The sequence below is a fragment of the Notolabrus celidotus genome, chromosome 3, assembly GCF_009762535.1.
Source record: "Notolabrus celidotus isolate fNotCel1 chromosome 3, fNotCel1.pri, whole genome shotgun sequence".
NCBI classification, from domain to species: Eukaryota; Metazoa; Chordata; class Actinopteri; order Labriformes; family Labridae; genus Notolabrus; species Notolabrus celidotus.
The window spans coordinates 22,170,496-22,190,775 of NC_048274.1; the positions used below are offsets into that span (position 1 = coordinate 22,170,496).

At 38.5% G+C, this 20,280-nt stretch overlaps 1 protein-coding gene across 1 annotated transcript in view; it reads right to left on the reverse strand.

The window, feature by feature from the left end:
• ppfibp2a (PPFIA binding protein 2a) overlaps nt 1-20,280 on the reverse strand; it is a 37,315-nt gene that overhangs the window by 13,705 nt on the left and 3,330 nt on the right. Inside the window, 4 exon segments of the mRNA XM_034678763.1 lie at nt 1,215-1,328; nt 2,306-2,392; nt 7,765-8,012; nt 9,228-9,365. Coding sequence (XP_034534654.1) covers nt 1,215-1,328; nt 2,306-2,392; nt 7,765-8,012; nt 9,228-9,291 — 513 coding nt within the window. The 5' untranslated portion in view covers nt 9,292-9,365.

A 20,280-nucleotide genomic window follows, 5' to 3' on the forward strand; every position in this document is an offset into this window, starting at 1 on the left:
ATGAGCATCGGAGGCAGGCAAACAGTACATATAGACACATCCATTTAAAACTCTGGCTTTGGAAAATATCTGGGATCCTTCTACAGTGCACATGGAAAATATTAGAGCTTTGTCACCAGGAAGAGATTTACGGCTCAAGTCCAAAGCCTCATAATGACCACGTCTCCAAGAAACCAGCCCTGACTGCCCTTTGATACACTGCACACATACAGCACTGCATATAGAAGTTAGACACAGAGCATAAAGTTCACAGCTCAGGAAACTAGTCAGAACGCATGAAAGGAGTCAAGTTTAAATGGACAACATTACACAAGAAGCATTAAAAGAATGAGAAATATGTATTTTGTTGTAATACCTGGTTCATTTTACTCCAGTGTCTGCCAGCAGCAATGGAAGAGTGAGTGAATCCCCCTCATATGTGCGGAAGCTTTAAGTCTCTTGTATTAAAGTTTCATAGATCCACTCCAACAGAATTATTTACAGCATTTAGCAGAGTCTCTCTCATGGAATTAGAGTCAAAAGAAAACAACTAAAAGTAGCAGACATACACTTCTGACTCTTAAAGGAGCACCACCCCTATTCTTTCTCCCTCCCATCTCTCCACCTTTCTCAGATTGGACTCTTTTACTCATTTGTCCCCATCTCCTTTCCTTAGTTTGTCCTGCCTCTCTCTACATGGGTGTGTGTGTGTGTGTGTGTGTGTGTGTGTGTGTGTGTGTGTGTGTGTGTGTGTGTGTGTGTTTTCTGCACATGCATGGACTTATTCATGGCAGTTACAATTTGGGGGCGTGGCTTATGACGTTGTAATCACCTGCCCAGACGGAACAGTCTGGCCCTGCATAAACCAGAAATATGTACGTTCCAAGACGCTGCCCTGGGATGAGTCTGGGCTTCCTAAATATTTTTTGTTGTCAAGGTAATCTGCTGCCAGATATGCTGGAATTTCTCCCGAGGAAGCAGAAGTCATCCTTGGTTAAATTCTGCAGTTTATGAGAAAAGATTGGATCTGCAGAAGGATTTTATTTAGAAGATGGATGGACAGTCTGGGGCACTGACACATTGCAATAAAAGGAAAAACAATATTGATGTAAAAGCCCTGAATGTCTCCAGGGGAGAGTCAGAGTTTCCTGATTTTGGTCCAGTAATACATCAAGAATGTGGTATTCAGAAAGACTAATGTAGGATGTGTTGATTTGAAGTGTAAGGCTGCTTACTTGTTGTAACATCTCCTCAGTGGAGTCGAGTTTGAGCTGATGCTCCACCAGAGAGTTCTCCAGATCGCTGATCTTGGCTCCCTGAGCCTCCACCTGGTCTGTCAGCACACTCACCTGTGTGTGCATTTTTGTGGGTGGAAAGAAAGTTTATTTGAGGACCCATTTTACTAAACTAAAACTTCATCATGAAACAGTTTGCCATCATCCAGAGTAACGTTTTATCACATCGGCTAACAGTCTTTAGGCCTCATTTATTTCTCAGATTTAGTACCAAGTTTCTTTTAAATTAACCAGCTATTTCCATATAATTGCTCTGCTGAATTTTGTCGGAATTTTCTCGTAAGTGCCAGTTCAAACATTTCTGTTCAGGAGAAATGAACGATCCTTTATACCTTTCCAGCTTGCAATGCTCCAGTGGCTCCAGCAAGGTCAGAAGAACTCAGGTTAAATGTAATTCTGCAGAGAAACTATTAAGCCCACATAATAACTAATCACATGCTAAGAGGCAGCTCCAAGCAGCCAACTGGAGAAGATTTTCCCAAGGAATGTTTTATGTGAGGCCTGAAACAAACAGGGCACCTGCTCTTACACACATACACACTCTGCAGTACAGCAGGGCGGTGCTAGCCTCAACGTGCCTGAGATAAGCACTTATTCAGAAGGGCTGATAAAAGGCACACCTACACACTTATATGCACTGTGCAGACAAATCACACACAACCAGACATTCTAGTGTTGTAACAGCGCCTCACCCAGCTTTGTCATTGTTGCTTCACTCTTTACGCAACATTTACTACACAGAACTCTGCTCTACCTTTGCCCTTTCTCACCTCTCTTCTTTAACACTGTCATGTGATATGGGCACTGTTAAGAGCTAGTTCCCACTAACAGTGTGGTGTCATATGTCCTCTTTTATTTGAGCAGGCTCATATCCAATATCAACCTTTATGAATGGATGTCCAGGCATGCTCTGGGTTGAATATGCTGCCACTGCACCAACCATATAAAATGTTGTACTCTTACAAAAAAACAGAAAAAAAAGTAACAAGACATTACTGTTGTTTTTAATGCAAGGGAGCGACTAATCTCACCTGCAGAATTAGAGACTCTTTGTCTCCCTCCAGACGTAATAACCGCTCCTGGTAGGACTCTCTACTGCCAGGTGACTGGTGGTTTACCTTCAGAATAAAGGTCAGCTATTAAGTTCAGTAAAAGCAGAACATTTGCCCAGTGAGTCAATTTTGGTTTTCGTCATTGAGTTTGCAGGCTCCCAAACACACACACACACACACACACACACACACACACACACACACACACACACACACACACACACACACACACACACACAAACACACACATTGTGTCAGATGTTCCTGTGTGGAAATATGTGAGTAGTTTACAAATCCTAATCCAACTTTAAAAGTTTTGTACTTAACACAGGCTGATTAGAGGAAAAAAAGGTTGGCAGAGCTCAGGGTTGACAGTGTAATAAGCAAGCAGAACATTCATCGGCAATGGGACTCAAGTGTAACCAAACTGGCTCAGATTCTTAGCAGTTCTGGCTGTCAACCACATCATGTGAAACATTATGCAGCTCAGCATGTCAATCACCCTGAGCCAGCCCGCTCAAATGGTTTACAATGATTTTAAAACACCCATAAGCCTTTAACACACTCAAACAGCACGTGTATTTAGTTTTTATACATATAAATTTACAGTATCCATACTTGAAATGTTATTAAGTGTTTCCAAGTCTTGTTTTTAACCTAGCTTTTGATAGCTTGTGTCAAAATGTTGGATCAGTTCTTGCATCAATAAGATCTTAATAAAAAATACAAATAAACAAATAAACCAACAAGAACAGTGTGTTCCACTCCTCCACTAGTTTGCACACATGCTTCACAAATTAGACATAAATTACTAGAGTATTTTCTTGTGAGATAAATACCTTAAAGGCAGCACTGAGAAGAATCTTGGTAAGTTACACTGACCAACAATATTAAAGTTATTCTATTAATCGTTTCCTAAAAGCCTATGCAGTTTGTAATTTAATGAAACACGTCATGACCTGCTGCTTTAAACTCTGTGGTTGTGTTTGTTGTTTGCACTATCAGAAACTTGTTGAACTGTGTGAACAACTTTTGTGAGGCTGTGGGTATTAGTATTGAACTGAAGGGAATAAGGATATTCTTCAAAGCTGTTGTATTGATTATCATACCTGCATTGCTTGAACTAGGAATTCGATTTTTAAAGTATTTTTCGATCTAGATATTTTTCTTCCAGTATCGCATATAATTCAAGATTATTTAATAGATACTTCACAACTTATGAGGGACAATTACTAGTTGATTAAAAATATTTAATGAAACATCTATATATGTATATATTCTATTATCACATAATAGCCACAAAGTCCACCATACAGTATGAAACTTCAGCTTGAAACTGTATATTTTAATGATTGACATTTATGTACAAAAAAAGGGTTCCTCAATGACCTTCAGGAAGAACTCCATCCTAACAGAGGTAGTGAGGACTAATGACTTCTTAATGGTAGCAAGATGCTACATGGTGTCCTAAGACTCCTTGCAGGTTGAAGTGGAGGAAATGATCTCAGCTGACATGCACATGTATTTATCCTACTCTTTAATCTCTTTAAGACCGGTTTGAGGAATTTCTCATGCTTTCAATTACTCCCCATGTGTACCAAAAATGTTGAACTGTTTACTGTAGATACATTTTTTGCTACAAGTGCACGTCAAACTATGGCATTTCAGCCTTATTAAAGTAACAAACTTAAGTTTCCAGAGTTCAGTAAAATCCCTGCAGTGCTCCGAAACAAGCACTTCTGCGATGAAATAACAGCTGGTTTTGGTTATGCTTGAACGCTAGCAGCTTTTTTTTTTATCTTTCTCTTTACTTTTTGGGTCCATAGCTTGCATATCAGGGTGCACATGTTGCACATTCTGCAGTGCAACTCTTCAACTCAAAAGCAAAACACTTCTTCCTCCCAAATTATCTACCATGGCAACCATAATTATGTTGGAAAAGCAACAACACTGCAGGAGCAAGACAAACAACCAAGGTCCTTGCAGCAGTAGAGAAGTATAAAGAGGGAGCATGCAGTTGAAAAAGTCTTACCTTTTTAAGCCAGGCAAAATGTTTGTAGAAATCAATATCATACTCCATTGTGCAGGCCCATTGTACTGTATGTCTGGTTCTTATTGTAACCAACAGAATTTAGCTAGTGCTAAGAAGCATCAAGGGGGATGAGAAAATACCAAATCCACAGCAAAAAACTAAACTCTTGCTCAAAGCTCTTAACTGTGCTGCACTCTGGATCTCCCTGAATCAAACTCTCCTCCTTTTACTGACTCTCCATAGTGCAGTTGGAGAGAGGACTTTGGTCCGTGTGGTTTGGAGTCTGGGCAGCCTGAAACTTTCAGAGCTCAACCGAATAACTCAAACTATGCCAGCTGGCTGTACTCCCTTTCTTTCTTCTCTTCACTTTTTTTCCACCTCTCTCTAACTCCCCCTTTTTCTTTCTCCTGCTCTGTATCTAAAACACTTACATTGCTTCAGTGTCTCTTACATTTATGCAGCACCTCCTGATCTCTCATCCTTTTTCTGTCCTCCCTTTCTTTCTCCTGTACCTCTCTCTGCAGCCCGTTCTCTCGCTGTCTGAAGTTCCTCTGGAGTCGGTCGAGCTAATTTTGCGGGGCTTCCTAAAGGGGCACAGGGGAGAGGAAACTTTCTGCAGCACATGCTTGTCAGATGTGGTGCAGCGCAAAATGTCAGTAAAAAGGATGCAGAAGGGGAGGAGGAGGAGGAGGCAGTGGGGGAGACTGAAAGGAACAAGGGTGCAAAAGTGACAATATGAAATTAGAGTAGAGAAGAAGAGGTTAGGTGGATTACCTAGAACAGACTAACAAATATTTGTAGCAGAATAGGAAGGACAGAGGTATTCAGGGGGTAAACGAAAAAGGAAACAAAGGGGAGTTGAACAGTGCAAAGGGGCTGCAACTGTTTTCACTTTGAACAGGAGCTCTGGATCTCATTACCAGTGCAGATTGCAATGTATCCAGCTTCCAGCTCACTACTTCTTTGCAGACAGGAAATAGCCCTCCAGATGTTGATGACCTGGATCAAAGACTGCTATATCACGTATCTAATAAAACCCATAGGATCTGTGGTGGTAGAATGCAGTAGAATGTGGTAGTTTATGCCCTGGCAGGGTTCTGTATCCCAACCATATACTGGATAAAGCAGAGGAGCTAGTCATTTTAACGTCATCCATTCACCATTTGTTTGTAAATGCAGTTTTTAAAGCCTAAAGTTTTCCATTCTGGCTATTGCCATCTTGTATATGGAACCAGAAGAGACTGCAATGAGACCATGATGCCAATCTCCTCCAAAAACCTGAGCACTCATGGACTTCAATGGAATCAGGCATGTAGTGCATGAGCCCACAAATCTGTAAACTCTTGAGATTATATAACAACGAGGAGCACAACACACTGTTTATAATGTCATCACAGGATGCCTGGAAAAAAGATGCACCACTGAATAATAAGAAAACTGTGAGTCTGACATATCAGTGTTTATATGTTCAAGGAAACCATTAAAGGTCAGAAAATCTATCACTCTTAATACTTTTCAAATATTTAACCCAAAGCCAAAACAACACTTCAAACCTGGATTATATAACCGCTGCACTGGGGCTTTACATGGGCCAGTATGCTCCAGTACACAGTACTGCCACCACCAAATTTAACCCCTTGGCGTTTCAGGACTTTTACAGTCTACCAGAACTTCCTAACAGCTCTCCCCTTTCCTGTCGTATCCATGTTACAGTTTCTCTTGATGATTCATGATAGCACCAACATTACATTACCCATGGTGCACTATTTGAGGCAAGTGTCCCTTCACAGGCCTTATACTCGCTTGTCTGTTTTATGTTTGATTGTTTCTTGTTTGTTTTAAGCGTGACCAAAAGTAACCAAAGCTACAATGGGAAATTGGAAGGGAGCATGGTGCTGCAGAGGCTGTTTGTCTGTGTGACACGCTGAAGTAGTTTTTTCAATAAATGTATGTTATGAGAATCAGCATTGTCTTCTGGTATTTTTATAAACTTAAGAAATGTAGAAAGTAATACTTATTATGTACATGATCACACAAACAAGTAAAGAAGGGGAGTACTGTAGTTAAGTAATTAAACAATTTAAACTGTCACTCACAAATAAGCTTATTTGCATATTTCCCCTTCATTGCCCATGCTTGTTTTGTTCCAATTATATCTATATTTATTTGCAAACTGTATTCAACACTATTGTAATATATAGATACTTGTTTTAATTTAGTTGGGGGCTGGATAATCAAGCCCTGCAAGACTCAGTTTGCAATTAACTCTGGGTAAGTCCCATGGGAAAGTCTGCAGATATGCGGACTACAGAAAGTACATAATTTGGTGTTGTAAAGTACACATTTAAACCTTGGCACACTTGTTGATTTTACCATGGGACAGCACTGAGTACACAGACAGTTGCTGGGACTGAGCCTTACAGTGGTTTGGTGTGAAGAATGGGATTGAGCCAACATTGTGGATAGGTTGTGCTTGATAAGTCAGTGCAGTAGCGATCAGTAGTAAGCTAAGGTAGGTATGTCCCAAAGAATACTCTGATTATCATCTATTTTACCCAAAAAATTGCAATAACTTAGAAAATGAATGTATTTATAAGACCTGAAATCAGACACTCTGACTACAAACTTGTTAGGGAATATTTTCTGAGAAGTAGGTCCATTTTCCCATCTGTTTTTGTACAGATGGGAAAAACAATCCAAGTTTAAATCATTTAGGCACTGGCTTCACTTTTAAAACCAGTATGCAGCAACCTCTGTTGTTGAAAAGTGAAATTAATGTGGAAGTGCAAAACACAGCAGGTCCTTGAGTGTCCTCTTAGGGCTATATCAGGCCCCAAAGCCCAAAAAGCCATAATAAAGCTTATGTTAAATTGTTATTTGTTTTACTGCTGAAATGAAAAATTTTTAAACTAACTAAAGGGTTTTGGTCTTAAAAGCATAATTACTTATTTGCATGGGCTGAGGAGGGAGGGGATTTTTTAAGAATAACTATATATTTAGACTATTGGCTAAGGACTATGCATGATTAGGCATAGTAAGGGGCTTGGCTCTTTTGACTGACTGGTGGAGGTGTAGTAGCTGTTTGCTAGGAAGCTGAGGGCCTGCCTAAACTCCACCTCTTTGCTGTTTTTAGAGTAGTAACAAGGTAGTTGATTACAACATTACCAATATGGTGACCACAATCATTGGGCTTCATCAAGCTTCTCCAGAAACCAGTGGGTGACTCAGAGAACAGTCATATTGTAAACACTATTTGAAAAACTGAATAGAACATATTCTCATGCATTGGATTTTGGATACTTATTTTTTTAACTTGCATTTTTGTGTTACACAATGCTTTTATGATCCATTATCCATCACTTGGCTAGGATTGACGATCCTTAGGTGTGAGTGACACAGCACTCACCTCTTTTTTGTCCAGCCATTTCAGTATGACATGTGCTGTATCAGTGGAGACTTGTCTCCTAAGAGAGTTCTGTTCTTCTTCACTCTTCTGATCCTCCAGCACTTTTCTGAGGGCCTCGGTCAGCTGAAGAGCTTTCAGGGCAGGGTTAACAGGAGGGTAGAGGGTCAGCTGAGATGTACACTCTGATGATTGGTAATCCTGGCCTTCTAGTCGCATGAGAGCGCTGAACAACCCTTCACCCATTTTGCCTTAGGGAATTCAGAACAACAGGAAATCAAGAGGTAAGTCAACAGTGAAGTTATTGAGAAATGTTATTACTTCAGCATTCTTATTCATTGGGCCCCTGTAATGAGTTTAAACCTACTAAGAGGTCACTTGCTGCCTGCAGTACATCAGAGTTATTCCCTGCACAGCCTCTTGATGGCACTGCTGTAAATAGCATCAAATGGCAAGATACTGTGTACACTGTGGGTCCTGAAATCCACAGATTAGAGGTTCAGCTTCATTGGTTTCTGTAATCATCATGTCTGAGCTACAGAAAGTAGTGGAGGGCTGTGTTTTATATAAGCTGTGTGAAGTTGAATCAATGGCACAGTATGAAGCAGCCACAGGTTTCTGGATAAACATACATGTAGATAAATTTGAAATGACAGTGGGTGAATGTTTTTTGTTTTTTTTCCTGTGTTGTTATTTGTCATGACAGTGTGCTAATGGTTTGGCTGTCCCTGTTGTCTATTCATAGAACTTTGTCTTCTGACCCTGTGCAAAAACACGATCGGATTGTAGAGGTTAGGACATATAGTAATGACTAAAATGTATCACCTCCGCTAGAAAATACAACAAGACATTGAAAAGTTACTCTGAGTTTTCATAATAAGTGTGCTTGAAGAGATGTAACCTGAAGGCAAAGAAAAAAAAGTGCGAAGCCTTTAATAATGTAATGTTCTGAATGAGTGGTGAGATAAAAAGTCCAACATGTGCATCTTGTGGGAACCTAAATGCACATTCCTGTACAAAGGATACACCTCTTCCATATGTAAAATACATATATTGCTTGCAATGTTTTTTAAATGTTCAGTCTATTCAATTACATTTTTCTTAACAGCTGTTTGTTATATTCCTGTGTGAACTTTAATGCATCTTTGCACCAAGAAAATGTCCTAGTATAAGTTAATCTGGGAAATAAACCCTGATTCTTCTGATCCGAGTAAAGACTTTCTCAATATGGGTCCATTTAATGCTCGCAAAACGAAACAAAGTGGTTCATCATCCTCAAAGAAAGTTTGCAAGTTGCCCTCTTTTCTCGATTTTAACCGTGCACAGCCAACACAGCTTAAAAACATCCATGTTTTTTTTCTCCACATACTATAAATGTATATGAAAATTATGTGGTTAGCGTTGGTTAAAGGAGGCCTTTAATTACATGCTGGCTAACCTATTGATAATGGAACAGAAAGTCTTACCAGCTATAATGTCGTCCATTTGCTCCAAGGCAGCCTCCAACATGTGGCTGGCATTTGACGCCATGGCAACACACTGACTTACAGAGCAGTGCTATAGTAGCTCCTCGTTCACCGGTCACAAGTGGAAAAAAGTGTTAGCTGGTGGCATGAGAGAAAGAGAGTGAGAAAGAAATCTTCACAGACTACTCCCCTCCTGTGTCACTCTCAGATCCTTTCACAGCAGTTACAGCAGCTGTCCTGACATCTGAAGCAAGTCACAAACCTCCTCAATGTGGCTTTGGGCTTTAAACTCTCCTCTCATTTTGTGGTCTGGGACTTACCCATTGTCAGTGCTGCTATCCATAAGAGGTCAGAGCTCATACTTAAAATAGTTTGCGTCTGTAAGTTTGCGTTGTTTGTTTGTCCATACTTTCACTCCACTTACAAAACAGTTTTAATTAATTTGAGTGGAAGAAGTGAGAAGTCTTTTTAAAGCTCAACACCAAACGTTGTGACAGAAGCACAGGGGTCATTTCAGTACACTGGACCATGGTAGCTAGATTTTGATTGATGATGATGACAAAGGACACACTTTGTTATGGTAAGCAATGCAATATGAGGCTGGAAAAAGCAGAAGTCGCACCCATAGTAGTGTGGGCTTTGGTAATAATTCATCCTCTGAGTTCAAATCAGAGTAAGTGTTGGGACTTAGATGATAAACTCCGATACATAGGGGTCACTTAGAACCGTGGTTCCCACAGTGGGGGTTGGGACCCACTGGGGGTTCGCGAGATGTTGTTGATGGGGAGGTAGAGAGATGACTTCCCAAAAACAATAGAAATTTAGAATGAGTAACACTTTAATTGGATAGTCGGTCTGTTGACACTCTATAAGCTATCAGTAGATATTAGATATTCAGTTTAATGTCAACCGAGTGTCAGTTGACATTCAATTAAATTTATCAACAGACAAGTAACATGCATTCAACTAACAGCCTGTAAACTATAAGTTGAATTATCAGTAGATATGTAGTTGCATGTCGACAGAGTGTCATTTGATATTTAACAAGACTCTTTCAACTGACATGCAACATGCATTCAACTAACTGCCAGTGCATTTTAAGTTTTTACAATATTTTACAAAAAGTGTCTGCTGACTCATTACGTTTTTTTTGCGACAGGTTATTAACCAATATTCAACTAACTGTCTGTAGACTGTCAACCCCTTCCAAGTTGAACTAATAAAAATCAATCTGTCAATAGAAAGTGTGATATAAACATATGATCAAGGGCAAGATAGTTTTACCTCCTCATATATCTCAAATTCATCAAATGAATGGCCGTCTACTCTGTCGAAAATCTGTTGATTGTCAAATAGTCATTGACAATCAACAGACAAGCAACTTATGTGTAGTTGAAGATCTATTGACTGACAACATATCTATAGATGGCTATCAACAGACTATCAGTATAAATATTTGTGGACATGTGTTAGAACTATTCAGTTAAAGTGAAAATAGTTGAGAATAGAACAAACTCTATAAACTATCCGTAGATTATTAGTAGGCATTAGTCACCAAGCATTTGTAGACATATGTTAGGATTATCGAGTTTAAGTAAAAACAGTAGACACCAGTTCAAATTCTAAAAGCTATCAACAAAACAAAGTAGAGACAAGTTTTGCACAACTGATCAGTAACATTTGATAAAAGCAAAGTACAGTAAAAGAAACACACACACAAACATACACACACACACACACACACACACACACACACACACACACACACACACGTACGTACGTCGTTTTACTGTCAAATTCTGTAATGAATAAGAAGATAAGTTTGTCATGAAGATGTAACAGGGCCGTACTCGAATCTGGATTTTGTCCATAGTCTGATTGGGACTCTATTCCTCACATCAGTTTTAGTGCCACACTGGAGTCCTGCATGAGCCTACAGAAGTGAGTTTTACCTAAAGTCACAGACTCACGTTTAAATGCCTTGCATTGTCATCAGAGATATTAAGAAATAACACATCCATACAGTCAGAGGAAGTAAAAGTGTGCGTCCTGTCCACAGTTCACGATTCATTTCTAAGTGATGCAACAGGAGCCTCTCTCCTGCTAAGCTGCTGACAGCTGTCACTGCTGGGCCGTGGGAGCCATAAGGATTTTGTGCACCAAAACTTCAGCTTCTCTTATCATTTGATTAACCACCATCACATTTTTTTCAGTTATACTTGTAAAGTAAATATGGGTCATTTGAAAATACATTTTTGGTTTGCATTATCTACAGTTCCTCATTGACATGTTTAGGTGTTCTTTGTAAAGAAATATTTAGATAACAAACCTGTACAGAGGTATGAGATAACTACAGTGGCCCTGATGGCCAATGGTGATAAATATTTCAAAAGCGCAAAATACATTTCACTTAACAAAATAAATTTCACTTAACAAAATAAATTTCACTTAACAAAATACATTTTACTTAACAAAATACATTTCACAGAACAAAAATAAATTTCAGAGATCACAAAATACATTTCAAGAAACTGGAAAGGGTAGGACCATGGTACTTGTTTGTGATTGGCTAAACCCAAGTCTGTCCGGCATCAGTCATTTATCATTTCCTGTTTACAGTGGATACACAGCAGAGCCAGCACGAAATTTCAAGTGTTTACCATGATGGAATAGGAGCTTGAGTTGATAGCCCAATATTTCAAGGGAAGTATTGGGACATACATATAGTGTGATTCTTGAAATGCTCTCCATGTATCATTGAAATACACATATCAATTGGAAATCACACTTAAAAGACCTCGGACTGCAGAGAAGGGGCGGATATTCTTTATTGAATGTCGTTAGGGGGGCAATATTGTAACGTCCGTCCGGACGCTGTAAGGATGTTTGTTTTAAAGAAAACAGTATGGTAAGATACTGAGCAGGATCTCGCAGTTTCCTGAAAACGCAATAAAAAGGGAAGGAAAGGAAATCAAAAGTATAATAAAACAATCACAATATAAAAAGCATAATAACCCATGGGGAAGAAGATAAAGACATAAAAAAATTCAGAAACTTGACAAGTACATTTTTCTTCAACACTGGTAGAATTTTTTTACTCATTACAAGCAATTCAGGTCTTATTATTGGCTTGTAATGTCTCAAAATAAGAGGCTTATCTCCACTTGTCAGGTGAATGTGGTTTATATTAAGTCTATTAAGACACGTTTTGCTAGAAATACAAAAAAAACACTGGCTTAGTTTTGAGTGTTTGTAGTGTATCAGCAACCCTTAAGCATATATTAGCTCAAAGTTTGCAATACTTTGAGGTATCTGCTTAGACCCATGGATAACTTCTCATCTGAAGTCAAGACTTCAAAAGAACATCAAAACTTTCCTCATCAACCTACTTCCTCATATTTGTCTGAAATTATGAAGAGGCCACTTAACTCCTAGCATTTACTCATTCATTTTCTTTTGGAGGGTAGCTGCATAGCTGCCACTAAGATTAACCTTTTACACATTGCTCCAGACAATAAACTGTGCCATGTCATACACAGTGGGACCAACAGGGTGCATCACTGGTCAAAAAACCTAACCAGCTTTCATTCAGAGTGCTCAGTTCTGTCATAAAAATGTAACTGTGCTGCTGAAATGAGTAAGAGTTAATTCATATGGAAACATGACTTGATAAATATGCAGTAAGTTTCCAGAATGAGTCTGAATGCAGGTGGGTTCATATCTGTTGCTTCTATTAGGGTACACATTGCTAATGAGGAAAAAATGCAAAAAAGCCAGTGCCGTTCATTATCTTCTTCTTCGTGATATAGAATATCTGCCTGCTATGAAAAGTATACTGAAGGTTTTTTTTTTCATGAAGGTTTTTTATAGACATGTAATATTCTGCATGTTCATCTCCACACAGAGTATACCAATCTGTACAGAGCACTTATTTGTTGCTTTGCTATTATCCAGACTGGTTTTACTTTGAAATTCCAGAGCACATACAAAGGCTGGATGTGAGGAGGTCAGAGTCTTGCCTCATGATTTTAAAGTTTTAAAAAAAGCCTGTTAAATCTCCTGGTCGAATGCAATACCTCCAAATCCACGGGAGAGACCTGAGACAGAGAGAAAAAGACAGAACAGAATAACTCAAACTATTTAAAATAATACACACCAGGAACCATCTTTGTACACAGCTTTGGGCTTGATGAGACAGATATTGCTCCTGAACCTGTTCTGAATACAAAGACTTCAAAATAAATCTTCTTTAAAAAAGCATCATGACCTTGCCGAGTAATGAAAAGCTTTGTTTGCTTTCGAATGATAAAACCATCTCCTGGACAGCTTTGAAGCAAATCCAATCCTGCCACAATAAAAGACAATAAGAGACAAAGCAGTCAATATTTTTTTTTTTATGTCCATCTTTCTGCATTTGTCAGCTCAACTACAGCACATATGTGTATTTGTTAAATTGTATGTTTTCATCTCATATTCTAAACAGTATATCTGTATTTTTCTGTTTATTTTAATGCACAAGACAAAATAAAAAAATTGCTCAATAACGAGAGCCAGGATTTATCAGACTAGAGAGGTAAATTCAAGGTGACTAACTACTAACTTTTTGACATGAAATGTGAAAGAGGAGCAAATACTAAGAGAAAAAAAAATTACCCTGAGGGCTTGTTGAGTAGCGATCCTACTGAGAAACAGTCCACATGACCAAGTGTTAACGTATGACTGACGAGTAAAATAAAGCTTAAGAAAAAACATGAGGGTGTAAAGATATTAGTATCAAAATGGTAAAACAATAGGAAGGAAAACAAACAAAGAAAGTGGGATGAAAACATGAGGATTACGATGATAATATAACTGCTTTCGTGATAACGTGGATTACAGTCAGGATTAGAACGAATACAATGCTGCATTGCTCTATTGACTGAGCAGAAACTGTACGGTTTGTTTCTTGAATAAGTTGAAGCTAATGCAGTTTCTAATTTGACTTTTTCAACTCTTCCAGAAGTGAGGTCGTCTGAATGTGATGGGAAACTGAGAACAGCTGGATGAAGTTTGTTGCCTGACCTTGTTTGGTGTAGATGGATTTGGGAATTACTCTGAAATATATTTTGGAAACATACTGGGAGTTAGTTATGAATATACTTAAAGACGAGAAAAGAATAGCTTGTAAATGGGGATGATTTGTACTGACTGGAATAAGAAAGTAGCACAACTCATCCTGTTGCAGAATGTGAACATTTTAATAAAATGTTTCTGCAGGGAAAAACCACAACATGTTTATTACTTCTCCAGGTGGTAGTCCAAACATTGTTGCAGTAAGAGATTCAAGGATAGATGAAGGTACAAAAGATAATTAGAAGGTTTTTTCGTGGTAATAGAAAACCAATTCTTCTGATGCTGCAAAAACTCTAAAATTAAGCAAGTGTTTTTGTCTTATTTCCAGTAAAACATGTCTTATTAAACTTAATATAAGCCTCACTGACCTGTTCAAGTCCATAATAAACATCTTATTTAAATATATTACAAGGCAGAAATAAGGTCTGTGTTGCCTGTAATGAGAAAAAAACATCTGCAAGTGGAATAGGAAAAATATACCCATTATGTTTCTTGAATTAGGACATTTCTCTCATTTCAAGAAACTTTACTCTTTTTTTTTTGCTGATGATATGTCTTGTGATTTTCACCAAATTTCAAAGATATAACAACCATCAAACATTATTTTGTATTATCAGTTGTTACATTTAGTGATATGTTTATTTTGTTATTACACTGCTGGTGTAAAATTATAGGTATATGTTTGTAATATATGGCAGGAATATGGAGTGATGTGTAACAGCATGTTTCACACATAAGAATAGAACATCAAGTTGTTAATGGACCAGGCTGGGGTGTAACCTTGTAAAATAATCACCTATTGATGTCATATACGTTTAAATAAACTCTCATTCAACTTGTTTTCTTCTGCCTCCTGGGTGGGATGGAATTCAGCAACAAACTGGACACTGGACACAGAAGACTCAGGAGACTCGGACGGCTTACGTTGAAATAGTTTATGTAGAACTCGATCGAGGAGAAATAACGTAACAGTACACAGGCAGGAGAGTGCAGTGCAATGCCAAGTCAGTTCTGCCAGACAAAACCCTTGGCATGGTATTTAATCCCTCTGAAGACGACACTAAAGTTAGATAACCAAGTTTGGACAATAGGAACACAACAAGTGGGAAGAAGACCTGTGCTCTAGTTCTGGAGACAGTAAGTCGGCCATAACACATAGATAAAGACGGGAGCAGGGGGAGAGACCTTGACTACTACCCTGACACTATCTCGCCCGTCACAGATGACATAGGAAACAAGTTACTCTAAACATGACATTTAGACTGAAAGAATACAATAGTTAAACATTCTTACATACACATATATAAGACTATGAAAATTCCACGACACTGGGCTTCTGATTTCAAGGGGATGTGGACTTAATTCAGTGGAAAGAGTCACAACTACAGAAACAGGGCAGCTTCAGTGTATTGAAAGTTGCCCTTCAGTTACACTAAAGCCTTCAGACATCAGTTGTAAAACTTTTGCTGAGGCTACAGTGTGAGCATGAGATAGATTCATAATTCAAACTAAGAATTTCCAGGGTCAATAGTCAATTTTCTAAAGTTGCATGTTTATTGTTGGTAAAACTTTCTTTTCTTTCCTTAAATGTGTCAGCTCTTCTATGTATTTCCGCAAGTCAGGTGTATTTATGTCCTGCCAAAAAAGCAAAAACAAACGTCTGCCAGTGAAGGCCAGAGAGAGAGATACTGTGAGAGGCGATGTGGTTCTTGCGATCTGGTGTGTTTATTCTGCTGTTTGGAAACCAGAACACTGTGGGTAGAGTTTTGAATGTTTGAACCAGTTCTCAGACAGTGTGATTTTAAAGCTCTGTGGGTACGTCTAAGTATTTAACAGTTTTAACCGTTGTGACACAAGAAGCTGTGTTTTAAATAAGTGGTGTGAATTTGCAGGACCACATGAGCTCTCATATTTAAAACTGTTACATGCTAGGTGAAGCAGCTAAGATTGAAAATTGCAGCTTAGATAAAGTGGGGTATTGTTTGTGACGCGCCTTGACAAAAATCAAAATCAAAGTCCATGAAAGGTTTTTCTTTTTTATTAACAAAAGACTCAAAATAGTTCAATACCAAAAAAGAACTAAATATACGATGATAATATTCAAACTCAATCACCCTCTTTGAATGCCTCCCGCCACACAACTGAACAGGTAGATAAAAGGTAAACCACACCCAAGAACCCCAAACTGCAAATTAAGTCAACAATAAAAGGAAATAATCATGATAAACAAACAAGACAAGAAAATCAACATTACGGCCCCTACACTAGGTGTAACAACAGTATATTACAGCATTCTTGCTGTCATGCATGGTTACTATGTGCTGTTGACTTGACTCTCGCCCACTGGGAGACACCGACCTCGGCCTCACCAGTGTGGTCAGGCTAATGTAGTCTCAGCAGAGTGGAGAATCGATCGTGCTGAAGATGAGCTACCAAGCCATGGTCAGTGTAGAGATTGCAGTAAGCCAATCCTGTCCTTGCTGATGGCAGCAATTTGGAACCCAGGGTGAGGGGGAAATGAGAGGTTACACCAGTTCGATGTTTATATCCATAACAATCACACAACACCAACATCACTGTGAGATGACACAAATTGGTGAGACAGTTCTTCCTAAAGTTGGGATCCAAACTATTTTCTCAGTCCTCCCAGTCTCCCTCTTCTATCTTTCTTATGTTAATGTCTTTCTTCTTCTTGTTCCTTTAATTTAATTACTGAGCAGCAGTGCAGTGATCAAGCACTATGATAAGGGACAGACTCTCTGACAGAAATGAGGCTTTGCTTTTGACCTGAATACAGAAAAGTGATGGATTTTTAATGAAGGATTCAGTCCACTTTATAATAAAATGTGTGATATTTCTAGTCCCTTACATTGTACCTCTCTACTGTATATCTTTTAAACCCTTGAATTCATGAGTTATGAAACAATACAGCAATATTTTTGTATTCATGTTTTTGTATGTCTTATTGCTCCTTGTATGGTTTAACATCCCTCACTTGTTAATACATATTATCCATTCTCTTCTCTCCTTCTTTTCTTTTGCTGGTCACAGGTCAGCTTTTATCCATTAATCTTGAATTTTGTTCTCTCTACATACATTAAGAGTATTAATTCATTTTTCCTCTAAATCGTCCCCTGATGCTGTCCCAATCTAACAGTTTTGCCACATTGTCAACAGGAAGAAGTGAAATAATAAACTGCAAAAATGTGCCAGGCTCCTTTCTGCTGATTGATTTGATTTGATGTGAGTAATCTGGTTGTCTCTGACATCCCTCTTGCTATTCATAATTAATAACCATTACCATGCAGTTTTAACCAATCAGCTGGGTGACTAATAAGGAAGCCAGGATTAAAGTTTAATCACATAAGTCACAAGACTGAAAATTGAGACCACTCCTGATCAAGTACTTACTTGATACTTGGTACCATACTTACTTGATACTTGGTACCATACTTTTCTCCAAACCCTAAATCAATTGTTGTTCATTCAAAAAATTGTATTGTTCCTAAGTTGTTATTTGAAGTTGCAAGAGTTTTGGAACCTGCAAGGTCCCTACACAAAATTCACACTAGAAAGAGTTGCAATATTCTGCCGAGCTGCATGGATATCTGACCTCCATCAGCCAACGTCCAGCATCTTGATATTGAGAAATGTATGATACACTTACAACAAATGGCCGGTGGATGTCAGTGAATTGGATGACTTACTAAGGTCCATTGAAGTGGCTGATGTGAAACCATTCAATCTCAATCCATGCATCAAGTAGGAACCAGCATTATCAATCCACTTTAGTGACTACTGTACATGTAGCTTGAAAACCTTTTTTTAAAATCAAGGGTGTCTTGATTGAGTTATAGCCAGTATAAAAATGAGGATGTGAGATTTGACTAGAGGAAATGGAAGCCTATTTCTATATGTAAACAGGAAACCACAGATGGCCCTGGAGACCACATGTTTAGAGGGAAAGCAAACCTGACACGTACAGTCCTAAATGCCAAATATAGGCACATGTTGTTTTCTTAAGGCTGCAATGAAATGGCACTTGCATATGTTTAAAGTGAGGCAAAACAATCTAAGAATCCTCTCATGTGTTACTTTCTAGGTTCATTGTATTTGCATAAACACAAGAGTATGTCGCCAATGGGTCATACACTAGAGCCTCCCCCTTCTGCAAAATTACACCCAAAAACTGTTTATTTCTGCGTTTGTTTTCCCATTCTGGATAATGGTCTTTTGGACCATTGTGTAGACTCTAGTGAGCTGCATAAAGAAAGAATATGTGAAATGAAATATGGATTACAGAATTGCTACTGTACGTCTGATGAATGGCAAATCAGCCAGTAATCAGTGTCCAATTCACCAAGTAATTAGAAACCAGGTAATTAAACCAGGATATCTCATCACAGCGCTGAAGTGCTAAAAGCTTTAAATATGGATAATAAGACCTCATCAGAATGTAAGAGGTTGATCAGAAGAGGCCACAAAAGCATGCAGTCTAAATAACTTCCAACAACATTACCCCTTTTACAGATCTTTTTGCAGTTAACAGATAATCACATAATTAAAAGGGGTGACCTTAAACTTTTGTTCTCCAAGCTTAATTGGGTTCCATGTGTATGTGCAAAACCTCTTATCTGTTTCAGTTATTTCAAAAGGGCTGATAGTTGAGCGTTTGCTTTCCTTTGATGTTCTGCAGAATTTAATCAGGAAGGCAATTAAATTCTGCAGCAACTTTGCTTCTGTTATAATAATCTGTTTTATTCATGTCGCACCCCTATTGTTCCAGTGTACAACACAGATATTTGACAGAGGTAGCTACAGGTACAACAGTGGAGGTCTAATCTGTTAATACAGTGCAGTTGTTCAATGCAGTTAGGGGTTGCATGCATTTACACTGAACAACTATAAAATATTCTCTGTCTGGTTAAGGTGCATATAATTACATGCAGGGGCATTTCTGGGGGGGAGGAAACACATAGGTGAACAATATTTGTGTGATACCTCAATGCTAGTGCTAAAGTAGATGTGAACAGTTGAAACCTTTATACTGCAAATTCTTTATTTTGCTCCAGAAATGATGATTGCCTGTTTTTCAGTTCACATTCCCATCATGTCCACAGCTCCTAATCACTTCTCCCAGGTACTTTCGTTCTGAGTCCTTGGGCCATTCTTGACCTTTCCAACAAGCCGATATACTGTACATGGAAATCAACACACCCAGACTTTCTTTAAGTAAGCTGGCTTGACCAAGCCAGAAGCTCCAGTTTGGGAGGATGGGTACCACAAAGCTGCTGATGAACTTTGTCAAATCAGTCTAACTGCTTCAGGCTCTGAACACTCTCACATAAAAGGGATATTTAGCTGTCTGCTTGAGAATAGATAATAAATAAACAGAAGTGATTGTATTTCGAAAACAATACTGCAAATTGATTTTACTACATGTATATGTACAAGTCCATATGTGTAGTGCCCCCGTTGGTTTTTATGTGACAACTCTGCACAGTACAACTTTTAAACTCTTACAATGATACACATTAACAGAATTAAATCAAACCGGACGAAATGCATATAGGTTCCTGTGATGCCATGAATGTGCTATTATAGCTGCATGTCTTCATTCTATGTTTTTAAAAATCAGACTTTAAGGTTTCAAAACAATACTACACATATATGTTATGGTGCACCCGTCAGATTAAAAAAGGGCCATCTTCGTGATTCTAAGTTTAACAGACCCAGTTTACACTCTGAACACACTTCATGGTCAACCCTAATCATCTAAACTATCTCCTCCTTTTTTCTACACAAACATCTGACATAAGACCCGTCTGCTCATCTGTCTCCACTTCATTCATTAGCCTCAATTTATGTATACCTCATCAACTTTGTTGTTTAGTCAGTTTTATTCACGGTTAGTTTGCGTTCATCCATCTGGAGTTCATTT